This window comes from Rhopalosiphum padi, chromosome 3, assembly GCF_020882245.1.
Source record: "Rhopalosiphum padi isolate XX-2018 chromosome 3, ASM2088224v1, whole genome shotgun sequence".
Taxonomy (NCBI): Eukaryota; Metazoa; Arthropoda; class Insecta; order Hemiptera; family Aphididae; genus Rhopalosiphum; species Rhopalosiphum padi.
In genome coordinates, this window is record NC_083599.1 from 45016216 (window position 1) to 45043436 (window position 27221).

At 23.8% G+C, this 27221-nt stretch overlaps 2 protein-coding genes across 2 annotated transcripts; one reads left to right on the plus strand and one right to left on the minus strand.

The window, feature by feature from the left end:
• Positions 1 to 12: 12 nt before the first annotated feature.
• Positions 13 to 18058, minus strand: LOC132928036 (myotubularin-related protein 14). The gene is made up of 10 exons (XM_060992592.1): positions 17373 to 18058; positions 15128 to 15184; positions 10711 to 11072; positions 10450 to 10635; positions 8035 to 8257; positions 6253 to 6584; positions 6077 to 6187; positions 5643 to 6014; positions 5506 to 5580; positions 13 to 5444 (listed from the first exon to the last, which is right to left on the minus strand). Exons 1-10 carry the CDS (start codon positions 17463 to 17465, stop codon positions 5336 to 5338), a joined length of 1920 nt encoding a protein of 639 aa, XP_060848575.1. The 5' UTR covers positions 17466 to 18058; the 3' UTR covers positions 13 to 5335.
• Positions 18059 to 20121: 2063 nt separating this feature from the next.
• Positions 20122 to 23151, plus strand: LOC132928039 (RNA transcription, translation and transport factor protein). The gene is made up of 5 exons (XM_060992598.1): positions 20122 to 20346; positions 21031 to 21255; positions 21339 to 21434; positions 22606 to 22766; positions 22834 to 23151. The coding sequence occupies exons 1-5, from the start codon at positions 20286 to 20288 to the stop codon at positions 23038 to 23040; spliced, it is 750 nt and encodes a 249-aa protein (XP_060848581.1). The 5' UTR covers positions 20122 to 20285; the 3' UTR covers positions 23041 to 23151.
• Positions 23152 to 27221: the final 4070 nt, after the last annotated feature.

Sequence of the window (27221 nt, forward strand, 5' to 3'; positions counted from 1 at the left end):
AATAAAACACACTTATTAATTTTTCAGAAGATAAATTATTATGAAATGTTACAAAAATTGATACATTTTATAACATTAACAATAAAAGGAAATTACATAAAAACAATCTTAACACAATTATTCATCAGTGTTTACCATATACCAGTTTAAACTAATTTGGAAATCTGACAGTTTGCACATACAAGTAATAACAACATGAGGCATACATCTATAACCTGCCAGTCATTAAGCTAATATTACAAGAATACAAATATTAAGTACTTCTTAATTCTATGAACACAGTTATTTAAGTCCAATTTAAACAATTTTGGTGTCCGTGTTTGTTGCAATTTTGATGTTAATTAATGCTATTTGCATATAACAAATAGGTCAATTTTAAAATTAATTAGTCACAATAAATTAAGTGTGCAGTTCAAGACCATGAATAGTTTAAAAAAGTAATATTAAGTACATTTAATTTTGTAAATTTTGAAATCCCCCCCCTCCAAAAAAAAAACAATACATTCTTAATATCTTACATATCATAACATATTTTAATGTATAAAAACCTATTTATTTTTTATATTGAATAATATTATGTTAATATAAGTTAAGTAAACAGTCATGTAAATTTCAGAACTTAACAATATATTAACTGTAATTATAAAATTCTTAAAACAGCCTATTATGATTTTTTTCTTATAACTATAACTTAAGACTTATACCTGTTAAAGTTAAATTCACATTTAAGCAAGAAATGTGACAGGTTATTAGATTCACCAATATTGCTGTCATACATATCAGCTTATATAACTGATAAAAAAAAAAAAAAAAACAAATTCTTTATATATTGGATCATTGATGATGTACAATGTAAAATTAAATTACATTTTATCTTTACATATTTATGAATATTCAAAATTTACATAAAATAAAAAAACTTGATCAAATAACATGATTTTATCAAACCAAAGTCAGTCGTGGTATTTCATATTGACTGACAGTTACTTGCAAGGAAACCATTTATAATATAAAATATTAATAAGCATTCATTAATCATTTTTAACATTATAAAATACATTTTCATATTTTTAATAAAGAAATATTTTTTAAGTAAGTTTTTATAATATTTTAAGTAGGCCACACAATTTCATTAACTAACATTATTTTACATTTCAGTTAGAAATCAAATAAAAATTGGAATTATTATAATAAACAATTAGTTTTTATTTTTACAATATAAAATTTTACGTTTGTATCAACTTGGTTAACCTAAATTAAATACAATGCATTTTTTTAATTGAGTTTAAAAATTTATCTTAATGACTAAAATTATTAATTATATGTTTGATATTTTGTTACTATAAGTTAAGATAAATAAGTATTATATTAAAAATGAATTATTGATTATGCAATAGAAGTCGGTAGTCTGGATAAATAAGATTAGTATTGTATGGTTTTGTGATTTTTTTTTTTTTGAATTACTGAAAGTTTTTCAATGATACTCAATGATCAAGAAACTTTTTACCAATAACATAATTTATAAATTCTGATAAAAATTACAAAATAAAAAAATATAAATTAAAAATGAATTACATATTAAAATAAAAATAGGTATCTAAAAAGAATCAAGTTAATTTAGTTTAATCTGTGAAAAAATCAGTATTTTTTTTTAATAATCTTAAAATTATTTTAAAAAAAACTTGGACAAAGTACTATTGATATCGATTTCTTATTGTCCTGCCAATGCTAAACAAATTAAAAACAACCTACTATACTGATTAGTTGGATAATTAAATTGGCTTTGAGAGGTTATCATCACAAACTTTAATTTTGAAAGTAATTGAAATTGATTATTTTGAGGGTTATTTTTTAAAGAAAAATTAAACAAAATATTCAAAAAAAGTAAATAAACTATTTATTTTATTTGTAAAAAAGAAATTCTATTAACGGTTTGTTCAATTTTATTGGTCATTCTATGCATAATATGAACCGAGTAAAATTAGTTTGTACACATTTGATTTTAAAATGTTTAATATACGATATACTGTATGAAGACAAAGAGATTATACTTAAATAAATCAGGGAAATATGATATAACCTAATGTTATAACAACATAGTTTTTATTGAAACACAATTATAGTATATAATATAATAATAATATATATCTAAATGTATAATATGTACAACATAAAAAAAATTATTACATTAAATTATATTCTTTAGCTGCAAGATTACAACCCACAGATTTATTTATATCCTTTCATCATAAGTTTTTACCAAACTTGTGGTACAACATTACCAGTTATGAATTAATCAAAATGTAACAAAAACACAAATTCTATTACAATATGTATGTACTCTAATTCCCACTAATTTCATTACTTGCTAGTAATTTTCTTAACTCTAGCTCTAAAAATTATGATAAATTAAAACGTAAAGGAATGTGGTAACAATACTAAGTGTATCTTTTTCTAAAATGATAATAACATTGAATATCAAAATTGTGTTTCATATTTTCTATACAATTGATATATAAGATGTAACATAATATATATTTTTCCTAGACAAAAGTCAAACTGTGAAAATAGTTGAGTAAGTCAAAATGGTGTAACAAAATATATTACAATAGCCAATATATATCAGTATAAAATAGATTTATTTGATCTAGTATATATTTAAATTTATTAAATAAATATTAAAATTATAGTAATGATCTATATCTATAAATTATTATTTAAATTATACCATAACACCTGAGTGAAAATAAAGTTATATCAAAATGTAAAGATACATGGTTGAAAAGTGACTTCATAATAGCATTTAGATGTTAACTTATTTATTTTTAATTATGTAAATGTTTAAAATTTAAGGTCATTATTGTTGGACAAAATGTATTATAATATGCAGATCTAAGTAACTGGCAAAATGATAAGATTTTAATTTGATTAAAACTAAATCATATATGGTGAAATATTAGGAAGTTTTTAAATTATAAATGGCAACCATTAATATGATCCATTAAAACTGTTTTTTTCTCACATCTTTGATTAAAATTAGTTCAATCAAAATCGATCAACTTTTAGCTTATATCATTTTTAATACAAAATAAATATGAATATGTCAAAATCTAGCTTTAATGGTATAACAACATAGTTGGATCAACCCAATAATCGATTTTTTTTTAAATAGTTTAATTCCTATTTTCTTCTATTTAGAAGGACCTAGAAAACACAGTATTCAGTATGCTAACCTTGTACTCATGACTAAATAAACAAATATATTAGCTAATATTTTATCTTCGCTAACATTGCATTAGGTTTTTCAGAAATGGAAAGAACAATATCAATAGGACAAAATGTATATTATTATAGTGTTCAATAATTTAGCATTTGTTCGAAGTCTAAGGAAAATTTTGTTTGTAGTGTTATCAAACTGGCATGCCTGTTTATTTAGTTATGCTTGAGTTCATATACCTGAAATTATTATGATATACTAGTATTGTTGATATACGTGCTTACGCCTATAAAAATTGATATGTGATCACTGCCATTTATGCATTAATTTACTTTCAGTTTCACAGATAGGCGATATATCATAAGAGACATATATTAACACTTATTTAATACTAGACTAGAACCACTTTAAGATCTTTAAGGTTTTCCTTAGACCTTAGCCTTACTCCAAAAGTCCTGCATGTATGGTTCCTAGCACCCTAGCAAATAATTAAACACACTAATTAATTAGAAAAAGATCCTAACTGATATAACTTATATATAACATAAAACTAGCCAGGTAATAACTGTTATAGAGCTAGAAATTTATCAAGGTTCGATTACTTAATACAAATGTATGACTTTTTGTATTGGTCTACATAAAAATGTATTAATCTATACATCTTCAATCTTTTTTTTTTATGTAACTACCTATAATATATTTTTTATATTCTGCATTTTAAATAATTTATAGTATTTTTACAACTGACTTTTATCTTACAAGATATATTTTTTAAGTAGCTATATTATATTTTCTGATATTTTTTAGGACTCCAAGATAATGGTGAACAGCCAATAATTTTAAGCTAACACATTTATCTTGAAAAATTAAGCAAATACGAAAAATCATATTCCAAAATGTGCAAATGACTCCCATATTTTATATATTTGAACGATACAATACTCACTTTAATTATAATCATTTAAAGATTAAATAAATTATTATAGTTGATATAAGTATACCAAAGAACAAATATGAGCCCGTTATTTAATTATTAATATTAATTTATTTTTATTTAAATTATTGTAAACTTAATAGAAAATTGGTTTTACTTAATGTATTACTAATTAGATGGATTAAAAATAAGTTCTCAGTACCAAGTAATAGCAATTTAAACTGTGTTGAATGCAAATAAAAACAATTTTGAAATTATGAAACACGGGTACCTTAAAATATGCTCAATTCCTATCAATTTATAATTGGTATGATGTATTTAAGACAAATGTTGAGCAAAGCATTTACGCTCTGTGTACTTGATAATTAAATTAAGGTAAAATTGTAACTTAAGTCACCATTATCTCAGATTAGGTTTAACTCATCTGACTCACCAACACTAGGAATATGAAACATGATTCTGATATTACAAATGTTGGTCAAAGACAACTGATTATACTACCACATACCTTTAGTTTTAAGTATATTTAATTTTAATAAACTACTTTATTTGCAAATTATTGCAATATAATATAAAATATTATGGTAATACACAAAACATGGATGCATAAAAAAAAATATGCACCTAAAATAAATTAAGATTAATTTTATGTTTGAAAATATTATGACACATTTTCCCTGTATTGTTAAGTATATATATAAAACAAAAATTAAAAATTTTTCCTTTACAAGGTAATATATTATTGGGTGTGATGGTTAACTAAGGGAAGTAATATTTAGAAAAAATATAATAATATAAATTAACTAAATTATACAAAAGAGCATAAATAAATTTGTATGTGAATTTATAGGGGCTATGGACACAACAATAATAGCAGAAGCTGTTCTATCCATATAAAGTCCTTATAAAAATTGAGTAATACATAATATACATTGGTATGTAACTTAAAATTGAATAATTGGTTGGGTTTTTTTTTTTTACTCAATAATGTCAGATTGTAATATAATACAAATTGATTTAGAACAAAAGCATTAAATAAGTCAGCTCAGTTAAATAGAAAAAAAATATTATACATGTCAAATATTATTTATGTTATATAAAAATCTATTTGAACCTTTACACAATAAACTTTGCAAATAGTACCATGAAAAATAAACTGCAATTTAAATATATATGGTCTAATATCAAAACAATAGTTTACTAAGAATACCTTCTGGGCCATCTGTTTTGTAACCGTATGTACTATAACATTTATGGAACAATTCTCGAACAGCAGATAATCTGTTTTCTCGTCTATGAAATTCAAATCAAATAAATAGAAAATTCAAATATTTTAAATAATACTTTAACTTACGATGAAATAGGTCGAAATCTATTCTCAGATAAATCATTACCATTCAGGCTACCTGTTTGAGTTACCATTGACCATCTGACAACATGACAAGGATAAATAATAAATAATATTTTAATTATTTTATTTTGTATACTCACTCATCAGTCTCGCTTGAATTTGAATAAGTTCTTATTTTATGTGATGTAGGCATATCAACTGGCATAGTTCTATCTAAATTGGATGGGATTTCACAATCGTCAAAGTCAAAATCCAAATCAGGGGATCTAACTGAACGATGCCGCCTGCGAGGAGATGAGCATTTGTACCGTTTTGTTTCTACTTCATCAGACATAATAAAATCATCATCATCAATGTCCTCAATGTCTTCCATTTCATAAATTGTTTCTGTTATGAAAAACTTCTCTGCTGGTTTTTTTATTGATTTTAGTTTAGGCGTTTGTTCAAAATCGAATTGTGAATGATTATCATCCAAACTATCATAAGATTTACCATTAGTTAAATCTTCATTACTATAAAATAAATATTAAATTATTAAATTGTTCAAATACTATTTGAAAAATTAATTACATACCTGCCATTACTATTATTTCGTGAACGAATATCTAACTGATCCAAATCAGTTAAATCAAATTCACTCATGTGTGAAGAATATTTAGGACTACTTGGTGCAGTAACAGCAGAACTAATATAATACAAAATTAAAAATTAGGTTTTTGATAATATTAATAAATCGCCTTGCATACTTACGGCATACTAGGTGTCTTGAAATCATCACCAAAAATGTATTTGAGGAAATGAAAACAAAAATGCATTATATCTTCTCCTTTTTCAAGACGATTTTCTAGGTTATGTCCGAATAAATACCAGTCATATCCAAGTGTTAAATAAAGAATCTGGCTAGGAGACAATGATTTATGAATAACACCATCAGCCCATAAGGACATTCTCAATAGCGATATAAACATAGGTGTACGATCCCAACCACTGATGCAATGGATTAATATACCTTTTGATGAACACCAAACATATTTTAACATCAAACTTAAGTAGTTTTCTGTTAGTTGCCGTAAGTCCCACTCCTGTAACACCAAATTCAATATTTATTTATTTAATGTCATAAGGTAAAATTGTATTAAATTAAATATCAAAATTAGGGAAACGGATTTTATTTGAAAAAATGTTCTTATTAAAATGAGATATTTTTCAATCTGATGAAAAATGTATATAATTAAGATCATACTAATTGAAATAAGCCTCATTTCAATTAATATGTTTTTATATATTTTAGTATAATTACATATTTGTAAATTGATACATATTAAACAGATTTTTTTAATTATTAATTAAATTTTAACTTAAGAAAATCTTTAAAAATATTACTAGGTAAATGTAATTTATTTATACAACAAAATTACATGACATTTTACATTATCTAGACAAGAACTAGTTGTGTTATTACATTAGTATGTATAGTAATGTAACTATTGTGGAATATAGGTAGGTAATAATAGACAATACAAGTAAGGAAGTGATATACAACAATCGTTTATCATAGTACTCACAGTCGGATTTAGTCTTGTATTTGTATACATCTTACATATAGTTTTCAATTTTTTAAATAACGAAAGTGATTTAATTGAAAATAAATTATTATTTAAAAAGAGTTTACTAATGACACATTTACAAGTGATGGAGCAATTGTATACTGTTCATGCTATGAAAAGGCAAAACTAACAAATCAGTGCTTTTGAGTGACATAATATATATATAAGCACCAGCAAAATAAAAATTGTAAAGGTTGATTTTTACAAAAATGTTTATCAGAACCAACATCTTCCAAAAATTTGACAGTGTTTAATACCAATTTATATTGTATTTTAATTCGATAGCCCAATTTTCAAACTAAAAATTGAGAATCCACAGATTTTTTTGAAAATTAACTGACAAAAAATTCTAAATAAAAGTACCACCCAAAAAATTACAATATGTTGTTTCTCGTTGCTTTGTTCTGGAATAATCATAATTTTACATACCTAGGTAATTTGTTTTACTTTAACTCAATATTTATAATTACAAATATGATTTTGGTAATTTATATTTAATTTATTTGTTATCAGTATACTTCACAGAATTGATAATAAATGCATTTTTTTTTTGTCTTATGAAGTTCATGTCCAAGAAAAACTCTCTAAGTAATTAAATATTGGATAGATAATTAAAATGTATGCATGATATATTAAAATAGAATATGTTCTAAGTTTTGAAATAAATTGATTTTGAAATGTGTACAAAATATGATAATTCTTATTACATGTAAAATAAATACAATTTATAAGTAAATTTTGTGAAAAGCAAACTTTATACATGGGATAAATTGAAAGTTTGGATACAATTGGATGGCAATATGGGTAAGTACACTATGTATCAAATATAATACTCAAGGTAGTCAATTTTAATAATACAAATAATTAGATGAAATAAAATGATTATTATTTATCTAAAATATATAAATATTCAATAAAATTTAACCTTGTATTTACTCCATTGGATATCCAACTGATCAACAGCAGGATTAGGTTTCACATTAAGCGTTGAATCAATAGATGGATCAGACCAATCAAACATTAATCCTTCAGAATTATAATTGTTTTTCTTAAAATCGAGGAAAAATTCACATCCCGGATATGGTGTAGGTATAATACGGAACACGGCATATTTTTGAGTATCATCTACTTTTTCTGAAGATGTTACACTTAACATATGAATTAAAAAAGACAATTATTAAATATTTTATATTCAATGATACATTATAATAAATGAAACAGTTTAAGCTCAGAAAATCAAACAAGAATAAAGATTATACATAATACATAGATAATTAATAATATAATATACTTAAAGGAATTTGATACCAACTGTTAAAGAAATAAAGGAGTACTCTTCTTTTGTAAACATAGTACATCCCAATAACAAATTCAACGAATATTAATATTACATTTTTTAGATTCTGAGCGGAGCAATTAATGTAGTTTACAATGGTGGTTTTTTTTTTTAGTCAGTTTACACAATAAGTAATTAAGTTTTATAAAATACTTCAATTTTTTAATTTCGAAAGTGGTTTAGAATAATAAACTAGATTAAATTTGTACTATAGAAAAGTCAAAATTAAAAATTACTAATAAAATTTCTAATCAGGAAAAAATCAAATATTAAGAAAAAACTGAAATTTTTACGCTAAACCACTAACCTTTGACTAAATTGATTTCTATATTTTGTTATAATTCAAAAAGTATAGTATATTATTGTTAAGCAAAAAGGTATTTAATTATTGAAATGTGAAACAATTAATTTTTTTTAAATATTATGAATTAAATGTTTATTTAATACCGATTATCAAAAATTAAAATCGTTTAATGTTACTGAAAGCTACACTAATAATTATATATTTACGGATTATCATAAATAAATCAGCATTCAAATCGAAATTGTTAAGTAACATAACTATTTTTCTAATAAATTTAAAAACATAATTAATCCTTGGTCAATTTTTATTTAATTTTAATTATATATATATATATATATATATATTGAACTGTTTTAAAAATATGATTAACAAAATAGCTGTATTGAAAATCTAAAAAATTGAATAACATAAAAAAATTTATCATCAAAATCAAATAATCGTGAATACTTAAAACGTTTACAAAAAGTTTATATTATTATTAGTTATATACGATACAATTTTAAAAATATTTTGATTCTTTTGGAGCTATTATAGGCATGAAATTTTGTTTTAAGTTAGAATTTTTACGAAATTTTTGTCAAAATTTCAAAAATTATTAACTATTTTATAATATTATAAAATAATGTTATATAATTAGAAATTCATAAAAAAATGTTCTTATTATATTAAGTTTAAATTTTAAAAACTAATACAAGATTTCTCATATGTTATTCATACAGGAACAATAAAATCTATATAATATAGATTAGATAAATAGACAATTAATTTCTATAGACCTTTCAAATTCAAAATCCAATGAAATTACTTTAAAAAAAAAAAATAATGTTGATTAATAATTTGTTACAATTTTAGAGATATCAAAACATTTACATATTTTATATTATTATTAATATAACTATACACGATGACATTTTTGATTTACTTTTAGATATCATTTATTTATACTATGAACCTATTTTCACTCTTTTACTGTATTTTATAGAAAGATTTTATTACATTTTGAATTTAATAAGTTGATATAATATTGAATATAAATAATATATATTATTATAATAATTAAATATTAATAAAATACTAAAATTTACAATATTTTTGGAAAAAATTAATTCAACTACTAACAGTAAATTAAATTACTTTACCTAATAGAAATAATAAAAAACATAATTTGAAATATAATCCCCGCTCAGAATCTTTTTTCGTATTTAATATTATTGAATCATTGAATTCAAATTTGGCACGCCCATAACAGTGACCCGCTAGATACTTTGCCTACTTTTTTTAATACAAAAATATCAATTTTTTACCAATTGTATTAATTAACTTAAGTTATCTAATAAAACATCTGAATGTATATTTAAATTTGTCATAAAGTTTATTTTAAATATTCTTTCTAACACTATTTGTTTTTTTTTTTTTTATTTATTCAATATTATTAATATTTTAAAACTGTTTATATTCAAAATTTAAATCTCAATTAATCTAATTTTGAAGAGTCATAGTTAAATTTCAAAATAGTAACATTATGTGACATTTTCATGACAAATTCAAATATTATTAAAAGTTTTATCCAATTACTAGGACAGTTGGTACATTTAGCATATTTAGCATAAGTTAATATTGGTATTTTGTTATAAAATACAACCGAGATAAAATTCTCCATTACACAACATATAAAATATTTTTTTTGAATGAACACTTACGCAAATAAATATTTCTGCTTTTCATTTTCAACCATTAAATCAATAATAGTGCCTACTTTCCAAGCGTTAAGTAATTCTACATCACATTTTCGTTTTTTATCAAGTTGTCTGAATTCTTCAAAAGACAGACCTTTTGCTGTTGCAGTCCCAAGACCTATTTCTGTCATTCTTGCTATTGTTGAAGACCTTAAGAATTATAATTAATTATATACTATTATACTTATTAATACATAAATTAAATTGAAAAAAAAATTATTTTACCTGCAAATATATTTTCCTTGATATAGTATGACTGGCACAACAAACCGGTTGCGACAACGTGCAAATTTGGCTTCATTGATCAAAGTATCAATTAATACTACATCAGTACCAACTACTTCACTACTTTTTTTGGGGCTATTAAGCCTTGGTGATTGAGATCGTACGTAAGGTTCTGGAGACGAATGATTACTAGGCGAAGGTGCACCTAAACTATTTCTCTTCCGATTACAATTCCCTTTTGGCGAAATGTCATCAACAGAACTAGATGAAGTTCTTGGTCCTCTTGGAAATCTTTCATGTTGTAAAATTGGTATTTTATGTGGATATTGCTCATTTATACGCCCTTTGCTGTTATCAATAATCTGAAAAAATAGTTAGGCAGAATAACAATTTGAATACTTCATTAAATTTAATATCAAAATGACAAAACTATTTTGTTACAAGTAAAAATGATTCATCAATTTACATCAAACAATAAACACTAATATATTTAACAAATTGTGTTTTAGTTATTATTATTATTATTAAAAAAAAAAAAATTTTTAGTCACTTTTAAATGGGTGTTATTTATTGGGGGCTAATAACTCAAAATTTAGCGATCATTTAGGCAAATTTATAAATTATTGAATAATAGGGAAGTGACCTATACACTAATTATTATATATTTACTACAACTAAATAATATTATTACTACTATTATTATAAGTATCAAAACCAATTTACAAATATAGGTAGTGAACAATAATCTGTTACTAATTTATTTGTTATAAGACGGAGACATAACATGTGGGTTTTTATGATCTGCCCATATCTAATCTAATCAGATACTGAATTATGACATTTATTATGATGATAAACGCGCTATAGATAAAGATTATATTTTTATACATAAGAATATAGAATAGATATGATATTTACTATTTAGTTTGTATGTCATAGTTGTCACAATATCTAAAATTGAATGAAAGATTTCTAATAGTTATAAATTTCTAATAAAATGGATACGAAAGTTGACACCAAATTCAATTCTAAAAGAAATAACGAAGTTATAGTAATTGAAAAATATAAATTTTGTCAATCAAATATTTCAAAAAATAATAATACAATACGTTTTTGGTGCACAAATAAAAAATGTGGTTCTAATGTATTCTAGTGTCACCAAACAATAAATCGAATATTATTAAATTAAATAATACATATCACAATTTCCCTGTTTATACTTCGAAGACTACTTCCAAAAACGTATGTATAATAAATTCTATATAAATTTCATAAATATCTTGGCTCGTCCAAACAATGTATTAGATAAATTGGGGGTCCGTGTAAATTTCGTCCAAATACTATGTATACAATTTCCCAAAGGATATGTTATTTTGAGTTAATCACCCAAATGAAAGTCGCCACTTTTAAACACATTATAATATGTAAATGTAAGTAATAATTTACTGTAATATAATTATGATACACTAGCTACAATAAAAAAACTTGTTCGATAAAAATATTACTTTTTCCTCAAAACGTTATTAATTTTTTCTTTATTATAATTATTATTTAAAATTTAAGATAATGTAAATAATTAATACATTTTTAATTAGAACTTTTGAATATTATAAACAAAATATTTTAATGTGGATTATTATTTAAATCAAAAATGGTTAATTGTTTTAAATAAAATGTTTACTAATACAAAGTTTGTTATAATAATACATTTGTCATCAAATTAATATATATTATCTCAATTATGATGAATATATCAATGTAAATATCATTACTTCTTGAATTTACATATTTTTTAGTGATAGTCAAAAATTATTATTATAATAATAATATTAGGTAATGTAACGATTGTCGTCTATTTGTGCATTCTTGAATTTTATTATTTTTATAAATTTTATAAATGTAATATTAATGAACAATATCGTGATTAATTAATGCTTTGAAAAAAATATGGCTTATCCAATGTGTTATTTACTGATAAATTTATAGTTTGATGTGGGATCTATCACCCAACTTCTTATAAATACTACTTAAAATAGTAATGTACTTAAAAAATCTGTTTTTTAAGTGTATATTGTAAAGGAATATTTTAAACCAAGTAACTGAGTTTAAATAAATATGGCATGCCACCATTCTTTTTTAGTTAATAATATATATATCTAGTACCTTAAACTTTGTATTATGTCTATTAGTTAACTCTAAACATTTACTATTGATACCTATATAAGCATATATAAGTAAATAATGGATTTCCTGCATAAAATAACTGAGATATCTGACATACTTTTCTAATACATTTCAGTAACAATATTTTTTAAGTACTATTCAAATGTCTTTTATTAACCTGTCATTGGTCAAATTTTTTATTTTACTCCTTTGATCGTGTGTTAAGATTCTCTCAATGTTTTTAGTATATCATAAAATGTTACATACTACCAAAACATATTTATAATGTAATTTGTATTCACTATTCAGTTATAAGCACTTATAAACTATATTATAATATATTTCAGTATTAATATTTTCTTTTATACATAATACATTACACATAACAATATGAATTGAGCATTAACATCATTATTACCATTATTACAAAAAAATAAAGAAATTAAATGTTTTCTTCTAGAATTTGTGTATTACAAATACAGGAATCACATATGGTTATAGTATATTTTTTTTGAAAATTGGAATTGAACATGACAAATTATTTATAATAATAAAGAATCAAATATAAAAAATATCTCTCACCGTATGTTTACAAGTCGCATTAGAAGGATACTGACAATAGATAATTAATTATAATTTTGGTTAATGCCAATGAATTTTTAGATTAAATGTATCTGATAAGGTATAGCATAACTCCTATGCAATAAATTGATATAAAAGACAGTTGTGACAAAAATAATATTATGGTGGGAGAATCTCGCACTACGCGACCAATGATGAGTAAATGGTCTTTGTTGTTACAAGTAATTATCCACCATGTATGATGCCATCAATATTTTCATTTGAGCAAATCATATTATTATGGTTATTGTTAATTAAAAGGTTTTTATAATTAAATATTCAACACTCATAACTTCATCCACAATTATATTTCTGTATAAATATCCCATTGTTGTATAAGAATTCATTTTTTTTTTTTTATTAAATCATTATATAGATATTATTTAAGTACTAAATTTTATAATATAGGTTATCAGTAGATTACACATTGAACCAGTCCTAAAATATTTATTTTCCAATAAAAATGATATTTACTTAAGAAGTGACTTTGTTGGTTAATATACAAAATTGCTATCAATAATTGAACAATTAAAAATTTAAATCATCTAGATTCAATACTATACAAACAATTAAAAATCAGTATGTGTTCCAGTGTTCATGTATCAGTGATCGCTATTTTGTATCCAAGTTCAATGCATAGCATTGTGTAGCTTGGAACTATAAGCTACCTATTTATATACATATATATATATATATATAGATATATATTTTTTAAATATCTCATCTTATTAATTATTGTATATATTTGTTTTATTATGTGTAACATTAAGATATAGACCTTACATATATCATATATATTTATCTTCAATAAAATATAACAATTGATGCAAATGATTATTTTGTGAAAATATAATATAATATTGTACTAACTAATGTGCATGTGCTATGTAATACAATAACATCCAATCAGTGCACGCACATATTTTTTCAAGAGATATCACCATTTTTAGTGTATTATTATAAGGCCTATACATAAAAAAGTGTACTTCAAGATTCGCACAGGATTTTGTATATTATATTCTATTACTAACGTAATTAAACAAATTAACTTAAAAAAATAATCTTATTTAAAATTTCATTCAACTAATTGAGTTCAATAGTCAACAGGCGTCAGGCAATACATATCAACCTGGGTTCTTAACTTTTATGATCATCATAGGCGCAAATAGAGCTCTATTTCTGGGTAGGCTAAATTGATATCAGCAACCCGTGGAGGCTTTGCCCCTACATCACTAGTATTGATAACATATATAACTGGGTGGGCTAAGCCCACCCAAGATCCCCCCCTTAGTTGCGCCTATGATGATAACTGAATACAAATAAACAAAATTCAGCATCATCAGATTACCAAATTATTATACTAAATAACTAAAATAATATATTACTATATTATAATGCATATAAGATTTTGTATGCCTAATAATTTTGATGCAATTACAAGTAGTAATTATTAGTATTATTTGTAGTTTATTATTTTACAATTTTAAGGTATTTATAAGTTTTCTTAATTTTTTATGACATAAATCCTATAGTTAAATATATAAGTAACATATTACATGACTTATGTACACGAATATGATATGTATCCAAATTCAATATATTTATTATAGGTAATAAAGGGAATTTATCTTACCATAAATTTGTAGTCCAAGCGTAATAGATTTAAACATTTTTCCATAACATCAAAACCCTAAAAAAATTAAGCAGATATTTAAAAACAATTAATTAAAAAAAGGTGGGCAATTGGGTATCGCTTTGTTGGGCACGGCCCGTTTCGCCCAAAATCAACCTTTCCCATTTCAACCAAAGCCATTTTAGTCGTTTTCAAATCAAGTTGACAATAATTTTTAAATAATATAATACATAGATTATTTTTAAAAAAAGTCATAGGAAAAGTTTTTATAAAATACATACTTAATTATACATTATTACAGTTATAATACAAAAAAAAAAAGCATTAGACAATTTACACTAGGTATATTATTTTTTTACCAAAATTCACTGAAAGTCATCACAAAATACATTTACAAAACATTATTTTTTAAATTTCTACACATGCTTTTTAAAAGCTTATACCTAGTAATTTGGACGGATCTATATAAAAGTATTTGTTTTTTGTTGTATTCTAATCTTTCCTTCGTTTTTTTATCTTTTAGGAATTTCAACGCTATTCATTTTGATATATTATGTTTCAACCTGGATGTCATTACAAATAATATTTAACCAGCTAATGATTGATGGAGAGTTAAAATAAAAGTTTTTATTGATATATGAGTGAAACGATCACCCAAAACACATTTTATACTTATGGACCAACGTGCAACGTTTCAAAACACCAGAAAAAAATATGCCTTTGCATCAAAATCCCAGCCCTAGTAATTTGTACTATAACTGTGATAATGTATAATTAAATATGTATTTTATAAAAAAATTTCCTATAACTTTTTTTAGAAATAGTTAAGAATAATATGTGTTATATTATTTAAAAATCATTGCCAACTTAATTTGAAAACTACTAAAATGGTTTTAGTAGAAACAAGTATCTGGGGAAACGGGTGCCATCCGCTTTGTTTATATTATTATTAAACCTTCTATTAAATTTTAAAGATTTTTTGGAATGGCAAATTTGTTTTATTGGCATTTCAAAAAAAAAAAACATAGAAAAATCAAAAATCAAAAATTTAAATAGTCCATAAATAGCTTAAAAAAGTCAAAATATTTGGAAAATTTAATCGTAAATAGATAACGCTAATATAAACATTTGGTGAAAATTTCAAGTATTTATAATGATTTGTTTTTGAGGTAAAATAAAATATCGATTTTGTCAAAAACTGACTATGTGTAAAAATTCCCATTTTTCTATTACTTTTTTAGGATTTTTCCTTGATGCTTTTGAAAACTACTGGAAATACTTTTGACCCCCCCCCCCCCTTCCAAAGTACCAACTAGGTGAATTTTCCTTTTCATAGAGGGGCTGAGGTTAAAAATCAAAGCACTATTACTACTCCAAAACGTGATGACAGACACAAAAAAAAAAAATATGTAAAAAGAAAAACGTATATCATTGTAAAATCAATACATTCATCACTCTATTTAGAATCTGAAATAAACAATTCAAAAACACATTTACAAAATCTGTATCACAGTGGATATTATTAAAATACTATTGATAAGAAATTATCTTGAAATTCTGGGCTAAATGCATACAATAAAATGATAAATTTAATTATTTATATTATATTTTAAATTGGAAGACTAATAATTATATAAATAAATTTAAAAAACTAGTAACTACATTAATTTATAATTCCCTTAACAAAGTTACATTTTTTTTATCTTGCATAATAAATCATGATAAATTTAGTTACAAATAAAATATGTTATTTATGATAATTAAATATTATTTATCATATATCTAATATGCAATCAAGTTATTAAAATATAAAATTGCCTACACAAGCAATGATAAAAATGTGTATCAGTATTGGCTAATGTTTAATATCAGGTCATTTTAAAGGTCGTACTGAGGCCAGCTATACTGGTTACAAAAATGATTTAATATTTTTCAAGATAAATAAAATAAAACATTAAATACTTAGGGTAGCAATTTTTTAAACATACTAATGCTGACAAAAACAAATCATTATATTATTATGATATAATTAAGACAATGAATGAATAGAGCAATTATATACATTTTTCCTTATTGTGATTTGGCAGGAATCCAATAACCAAAATTAAATACAATAAAGATTAAATTGAACTGTTGTTCTTATATCCTCAGATTATCAAAATAACTATTGTGAATACAAAAACAATGACTATGTATAACAATATTATGAGAATAAATGAATGAAACAGGTAGTTTGTGTACTTACAAATGAATCGCTGTTGGTGCATTTGAACGTCTCTTTTGCGAAATGTCCGATCAACGAACTGATGTCGTCCTCGGACACAACGTTCTTATCCATTGTTGGCGTACTTTAAGTCACCGGGCAAACGAAAAAATCATCGCATCGAAATCTCTTTTGTTCACGTTTAAATCGATAACAATATAATACTGTTACCTCTAAACAAGTAAGCGCAGATAACACAAGGGTATGTTCCGCAAAATTGTCTTCGGCTATTATTGTTTGACTTCGGCTTCGATTCTACACGACCAACTGCTGCCGCTGCTGCTACTAATACTACTACACAATACAATAGTAATAACAATAATAATAATAATAATGACGATGACGACGATGGCGGTAAATATTATTATTATTGACGACGCGAGCGCGTCTTAAACGACGGTGGAAACTTCAAACAAAATGATAATCGAGAGTATTATAACCGCGGCGCTGCGACCAACAGATGACTGTAAAATGAAGACAGGCGAGACTACGAGAGAGAAACCGCTTAGGCACTACGGGAGCAAATAAAATATCAAGAAATGCGAAATGAGAAAAAAATGAAAAAAAAAACAAATCAACGTGCTTGTCATGAGGTCATGCCGCCGACGTTCGTAAATAAATTATATACATATTTGATGTGTATAATATCTATTCTGTTCCCCGACTACAACTACGTACACATTTACTGATAAGAATTAGTGTGCTTTATCATACGACAATGACGCGTATTGATATTATATAGGTATTATGGTTACGGTAATGGTAATGCAAGCAATGATGGTGATGGAGGTACAAAAATGGAAAACGATAACATTACAGTGTAAATATTACATTAGTATATGATAATATTATGCTATATCCTGTAGTGTATTAATATTATAGTTATTTTATAAAATAATATACTATGTACAGTTAAGCAATGTATTATAAATGTATAAGTGATTACTAATATTATAATGTTCCTAGTGTTCCGATAGCATCTACTGGCCTACAGTAGTGCCGCTGTCACGATTTTTACTCACCACGACGGCACGACGGCTCGAAAATGATACGAATACGATAGATACACATAAAACATAGTACTAGTGTCTAGTAACTAGTATATTATGATCTAAGCGCTACACCCAAAGGTGGAATCTTAATTACAGCCAATACAGGACACTAATATCATAGAACAATATAGAAATATATAGAAATAATACTCGATTAGCTGTTCGATTTTTTATTCTAATATAGTTACTCCTTTTAGAGACTGTAGGTTGACAGATACAACGAAATTTATTTTTTGTTGGTGAGTTTTTTTTACTAAGTACATATACAGTACGCATTCTTCTATGGGAAAAATATTTTGCCGATGTGTACATTTATGAGACAAATCATGAAAAAATAATAAAATATAAAAAATTATATTGCAGCCAACTGCAATAAACTGTGATTGCAGCAAACGACACCGGTTTGGTCTGGCGAATTTGTAGTATGAAACGAGTAAATTACTATAGTTAATATTATAGTCGCAACGATAATGCGATATCAGCATTCAGTATTTCAGTGTAAGCATGTTCGACTGTTCACTTCACATTTTTTTTTTTTTTTTGTTATTATATCTAAAACATATGGTTATCTAATGACTAATAAGCAGATCTTATTAAACATTTATGGTACGGGTCACGAGAGGGGGGATCCCCGGTTTATGAATAATTGTTAATTTTACTGAACGTAATATTAATTATTATATATTAAAATTATAATAAGTACATTACATTATTATCGTGATTCACGAAATCATGATATAGGTATCGTACCCGTCGACAACATTTTTTTTTTAAATTGTATAAAAAAATATTATTTCTTTTACCATATTAATTAATAACAAACGTTTACTTTCAAATCATTTAAAAAATCATCAATATTTTAATCTTTAAATGGTTGCAAGGTTCTTGCTATTCTTCTTGCAACCGCCCATCTAAGCAAAAGGGAAGCTTAATTAACCACTCAATGGAACATTTTTGTTTTTTTTATACTATATAAACAATTAATTTGCAGAGTATGGGTTCCAATTTGTATCTTTATAAATGTGGTCATTATTATAATCGGTTAGTCCAACGAACTGTAGATTATACTAAATATGTTAATAATTACAATTATAGAATTGTAAAAGCTTTAATTGAATGGCATAAAGCAATTTTTTTTTCATTTTAGCATTTTTATGTTGAAAATGACGGAACAATAAAATTTTGTCTATCCTAAGCTATACCTACTACATAACATAATTTGTTTGAAAATTGTGATTGACTCGTAAATGGCAGTTATTTACATTGTAATTCTGTACTTACAATTGTAAGTTGTAACACATTAACACAATAAATAATAAAAAACCTGCACATTTTTTTTAGTAACTGTTTAGAGCCATTACAATTATCCGGTTAAGTGCCGGTTAACGCTAATCGGCTGATAACAGATTTTATTACCGGCAGAATTCTGCCGGCTTAAGTGTCCGTTAAGATTAACAGGACATTGTAAAACGGCCCTTGGTGGATGATTAAATTGTTTTTATATTATGATTTATGATTTATATAATATCTATTGCCAGTCAACTAACGATTATTATTTATTATCACCAACATTATTGGCCTCCACAATGGATGCGTTATATTATGTTTTTGATAATAATAATTTGAACTCCCGCACAAATATTACAATCATGAATGAAAATTTGTAATTGATAAAATGTTATCACTTCACATTACCAATGTGTTAGCTAAAGTTAATACATAGCTACTAAAGGGGAAAATTTGATTTTTTTAGTTTTGACTATAAACAGATTTTTAAAACCTTAAAATTTTGTTGATGATTATATAATCATATAGTGTTAAATCTATTGAATCCTGATTTGGAATGTCTATCAACAAGGTGAAAGCCGTAGGTTATCCGTTGGCTGCAGTGTTTGATGCGAATGGTAAACTATTCTTTATATTAATACTATAACTTGTGTTAATTATTTATGTTCTGACAGAACTAGTTATGATTTTCATTAGATTTGGTAGATACTAGAACTAGATACATGTTATGTGATTAATACATGTGAAATTTTTGTTAATTATTAGATATATTATTGAGTAATTTTTTTTATTTAAATCAAATATCAAATTAATGTTCTTATAATTAAAACACAAATTTAAGGTTTTTGTTGGTTAAGGATAGGATTAAGTTAAGATTGTGTCATTTAAACTAAAGTAAGTGCTAGCACATTTTAAAAATTAATTATAATTGATACTAAAACTTAATTTACAATTTTATTATAACTTGTATTTTTTATTTAAGCAAATTTCTATACAAGTATTAATATTTTTTTTTAATGTGTTAACATTTTTATCATTTTAAGATTTTTTGTTTAAATTTTGTTTTTAATAATTTTATATAATGACTTAGGAGAATTTACTATTATATATAATGTTTATAAAATATATATTACTTGTTCAATACCTATTTATATTAACAAATACCTAGACAAATATTACTTAAGAACATGACTAAAAAAAATTGGACTATAGTATAATTTAGTGACTTAATTATGATTGAATAAAACTAAATTAAAATATTAGAAATAACCAATTTTAATTAAATTTATTACTGAATTTAGATCAAAAAAGTTTTCGGATGTTAATTGTGTGGTTGGAGGAAAACATATTACATACTTATGAACCAGAAAAACGGAAAGAGTTACAGAATATTGATTCCCCTTCTTGGGATATAGTATTTAAAAACTATTGTGTATCATGTTCTAGTCCAATTAAAACTACTGAAGCAATAGATCAGTTGGAATGGTTATTAGGTTTGGCAGTTCGACTAACATACAATAAAGAAAGTAAATATAAACCTAATATTTATAATTATATAAATTGTTTGATATTCTTACATATTAAGTGCTTCTGTTTATAATTATTTTAGAAAATAAATTTGATTCTGAAACAAAAAAAACACTAGAAGTTTCTGCTGATGTTCCAATGATTATACCATCCGATAACCCAATTGACAATCTTGACGGTAACCATTTAATTTAAGTACTATTTTTTATAAAGTTATCTTATATTATAAAATAATAATTATCTTAAATTAATTGTAGTATAGTTTTCATAATTATTATTAAATAAAAACTAACCGTAGTCTTACACACATACAACAACATAGTAAATTTTCATTCACCAGTTTCAATAGCATGCTTTTAGTTTTGATATTAGAGTCAATTGACCAATTATCAAACTTTTAGGTAAGATTAATATCTGTATTCTCTCGTTGATTTGTATGATATTCTAATTTTGATGTAAATTATGAGCATTTTCAAATATTCAATAGTTTTCATACTCATAACTCACCTAAAAATTAAAATATCATAAAAGACAAAAGCATGCTATTAAAACTGGTGAATGAAAATTTACTATATTGTACGTGTGTAAGACAGAGACAACACATGCGGGTGCGACGTCCTCTTAACAAAATGTCAGCAAACAATTGATTTTCTCTTGGCCACACACAGATAATATTTAATAGCAGATATGTGTCCAGCAAAACCAATCTTGTGTGGTTTGCTTTAGTACTAGAATGAATTGACATATTATTCAATTTTAAGTTAAAAACATTGTTATTGTTCTTAATAGCATTTTAAAAAGATTTTATATACTCATAATTCGCATTTTTAAATATAAAAATTGCATAGTAAAAACACTAAAAACCAAGAAAATGTTCTTAAATGAAAACTTGATTATAGGTCAATTCACTCTAATACTAAAACTAATAATTTAAGATTAGTCTTAGATGGGTCAAAGAAAGTAAACAAATATAGTGCGTTGACATTCTTACTTTAATCATTATTTTACTCAGTATACAAATTTAAAGAAGTTATATTAACCAGTTTTAAATAAAAGATATTTTTATTAAACACAAATTAACTAATTATATATTATTATTATTATATTATCATCAAAGTATTTTTTTAAACAAAATTATTATGTAATCAATAAAAAAAATTTTGAGTTTTAAATTAAGCAACAAAGTTATTGGTGACTCCATTTCTGAGTAATTATAAGCTGTTTATTATAAAGTAGTAATGATTAGAGAAATAATTCTTGCTACTTTTCAGTAGCTTTTAGTGAGCTATAAATCCAGTCGATTTTTAAAATATATCATATTATAGTTTTCAATATTATTATTTTTATAGTTAACAGTAGTGATTTCAAAGAAGGTATTGAGAAACTTGCAGATTTACTAAAAGTTTCCAAGCATCCAGATCACAAAATTACATTAGAAGCTATTCATAAATTTATAATTAAAAGGCTTAATGAAGAAGCAATAAAAAATCCATCAACAATATTACCTAAAGTATATTAATTTATTATGTATGTATAACAATTAATAGATACTTTTTATAATATATTTATTTATACAGGGAGAAGCTTTTCCTTTAGAAAAAGTAAAAGGTCATAAAATTGAGTCCAAAGATGCAGCCGTTCTACATGCAATGAAAGTATTGAGGTTAGCACAACTGCATAGGTTACGTGATCTTCAAACATGTATTAATGAATGTATAGTTGCTATGCAGGAAGTTACTTCTGATCCAAAAACAGATACAAAATTGGGAAAAGTGGGATATTGAACACATAATATTTGTAATTTATTATTATATTTAATTAAATTGTAAGATCTATATGAATAATAAAAAGCTTCTATACAAAGAATAAATTTTTTTAAATTCTTTGTACTTATATTTCTTTGATAATTTGTTTAATCATAAATTATGCTTAAATAATGATTCATTACAGAGTTAAGGTTAATCTCATTTACCATGTAATAATAATTAATAACAGTTTAACTAATTGAAGAGTTCAAATTCATTTAAAATAATATAATTATCAATTAAAAAATGAATAATTAAATACTTCATTAAAATTTATTTAAATATGTTAATGAGGATATCTCATAACTCTGGGTAGCTTTGCTAACTTGTACATTCTTAGAACATAGAATATTTTCACAAAAGATATTGGTATTTATAATAATTACGAATATAATGTTAATATTAAAAATAGTACATAAGTATATTGTCTATTATTATGTATTTAATTTAATAATTATAACAGACAATTAAAGAATATTTACATTTATTGTTTTTTATTTCAATTAATTAATTATGAAAGGTAAAATAAGAAATTAATATTCAAAATAAAAATAATTTCACCAAATATTTTGTTTTTGTTTATTGACTGCAATTTTTTTTATAAAATCTGGACACAAATAGGAATTAATAATTATAAGTTGCTTTAATCAAATTGGGAAAAATTAAGGTACATATTATGAATATTTTTTATAAGTTATTAAATTTAAAATTCATAAAATCTCAAAAAAATTTAAATTATTTTCTATTTAAAAATTAAGAATTGAATACAAGTTTCTTCATTAAATTTTGAATCTATATTTTAAAAAACAAATCAACCGGAAAGAGACAAATTAATTTTTTATGAGTATTTGATGTACACATTTTTACAAAATTGAATATTCATCTATAAAATAGCTATTCCTCAAATGAGTTTTGATATTTTATTGCAATTAAAAATCAAATAATTGTTGATACTTAAGATACTTACAGTATATTAGAATATTTGGTTTACACTGTAGTAACCTCAAGTACTTGCACTACACTTGTATTAAATTGTCTGGAAATGCTGGTCGGTTGAGGAGCTTGGGATTGGTGAAATAAAGTGAACAACAGAGGTAGGTTAATAATTTGATTGTTTATAATATAAGTGTTTAATATACTTTTAGTAAAATTTGTGGACAGAGTGAAATAACTCTGCCCGAGATATTAGTTAAGTTAATATTTTAGATCTGGACTTGGATAACAAGCAGCTCAACGACTCAACTAAGTTCTGTAATTCGAGATGTAAAACTAATTCTAATCGTACAGCGTATCAAGACCTGTATAATATATACTAAGTCTCAGCTGAACAAATGCCCGGTAAAGAATAAATGTGGAGAATCAAAGAAGCCAAAAATAGATTAGAAATGCTAATAGAAATCCTTCGGTTGTTTTTAATAGTACAACTATTATTGTGCTATATTATGCGAATTCGTAAAAATGAAACATCAACTAATTCGTAAACATTACGCTTTTGTCAAACTCATAGCGAACTAGTTGTAAAAATATAATATCAATATAAAAAGTATAATAGTAAAGAGATTTTGTTGGTTTACTACAACACCCTTCCCTATTATCCTTATTACAAAATGTTCATCGTTCATCAAATGCTTATAACATCATAGATCAATTTCTTTACATGATTATTTTCAAAATATTTTTACCCTTTTTGAGTTATTTATAGATATTTGAGAATTTCAATTGTTTTTAGTATATTTTTTTTATAAATTATGATAAACAATTTTTTGCTGGGTTAAAATGCTTGAAAATGTAATACAAGATTTACATAAGTTGTTCTTACATATGTAAAAATATTCCTAATACATATGCACAATTTATGTTAAAAAGCATTTAAAGAGTTTAAATTAAGAAAAAAATTGTCAAAATCAAATTCTTTCGGAAGTAAAAATGTATTAAGTAAGCACATTTTCTAGCTAAGGCTTGAAAATTTAATACAAAGTTTTTCATCAGTAATTTTACTGAAACCAAAAAATTTTAAATGTATAAGCATAATTTTTATTTATAAATATTTTAAGTTTAAATATGGCGAAGTTACATAATTTAACTATGAATAATGATAATAACCATTATTTTGTTATTGTTCAAAAATACAACGTTTACTTATATAATGTATATTTTATATATACAATGATATTTATTAAAAACAAAATATATATTTCAATCCACTGTAAATTAGTAGTAAGATAGCAGTAAGATAAATTATTTTATGTAATAGCAATATTAAAAACATATGAAATACTATACTCAATGATATAGGCTGATAAACTGCCTCTACTCAAACATTTTTTTCATATTCAATGAATATATCCATTACAGTATCTCCAAAGCAGAACCCATTTACCCTCCTTTTTTTTTATTTTAAATATTAACCAAAAATTTGTAAGATTTCAAGAATTTTTTTGTTTTAGTTACAAATTTATCATTATAATAGTTTTAATTTGATATTTAACATTTCTTTTTTTATTTTTTTTAAATTATTATAAAATAATAATTATTCAAGTAAGTAACTAATCAGATTTAAGACTGAAGAAATCTAATTTTAAGTCTTATGTGGATCTTTTTAAATATTTATAAATATTAAACTTAATATTTATTCCAATAATAGTAATAGGTATTTACAATTATAACATATTATAAAATATTTTAAGTTTGTTAAATTTTTGTAAGTTATTTTTGGTTTCAATAAAGATAATTCTAAATTCTAACTAGTAATTAAACAATTAGAAAGAAGTTAATAAATGGTCTGTCACTTTTAAAGTTAACAGCAGTAAACCAAAATAATAATAAGACTAGAAATAATATGTTGTGATAACCAGGAAGCAATACATTTTTTAAAAAAATCAATTTTTTTTTTTATAAATTTATTTCATACATAATAAAAATAGAAAGATTTATATTCCTTGTGTAACTGATTTTATAATATAATTATAGAGTTTGTAATATTTTAACTTACATGAACCGTGTTGTTTTATATTACAACTATAACTGTCATTAACAATTTATGACTAAAAGTTTCAGACACGCAATATAAATACATTCTCAGGCAATATTGGAATAAATAGGAATGGATTATATCTAAGTATTTACATTTTAAATAACTGTATCGAATGAATTCTCAATAAACCACACTAATTAAGACCAAAGGGGAGCAAACAATGAATAAGAATTTGAATGTTTTACATAATTAAAAATAGAACTAATGTATATGTACAATATATCAGCATAAAATTATAAAGTAAAATATGTATTGTTAAAATTAGGTTATAAATGTATTTAAAAAATATAAACTACAAAGGTTCATTGTGGATAATTGACATGTAAATAAACAATGCTCTATTGTACATTGTTTGTTTTTTATTTTAATACAGGATGTATGGATATGATGGATTAAGTAAATACACAATTTATAGAATTTTATACATTTTCTTTTGTTTTATTTAATTACAATAGGGCAAAACAATAATTCAAAAAATTGGTGTAGTTAAGACTGTATTAGGTGATCATCACAAATTCTAAAGCGTTACTTTTTTTTTTTAAGAAATTATTTAAATAATACTAGTCAGCCTCGTTTGCTTAAAAAATAATTTTTTTATAATACTATAACTTTAAGGACAAAAAATATCACAAAGTAAATAGATTTAACTAATTAATTTAAATAATATATAGATTGTACAGTTAACAATTAATAAGCCAAATAAAATGATAAAATACACATAATTATAAAATATTTAATTTAAATAAACAATTTGAATAGAAAAAATAGTGTTGGCAAATATGTTTTTAGATATATAATTATATTAAAAGGTAAATCTAATTATTGGATCATTGTCTTTCTATTAGTAAGATAATATTTCAGTATTGATAGATTGCATTTTAGATAAAAATTGATGTTGCCATTTAGTATTAAATACACACTTGACTAAAAAATCTGCTCTCCATGCTATATTAAAATATATTGTAATAAACAGTCCAAATTCTTAGTTGGCAAAATTTTGTATGGTAATAGTGTAATACAATTACCTAATACTATTACTGTCTTAACTAAAACAGTAAAAACCTATGATACACTACTATATCATTTTAAATGTCCTATACCATTTTATTCTAATTTAATCATTAAT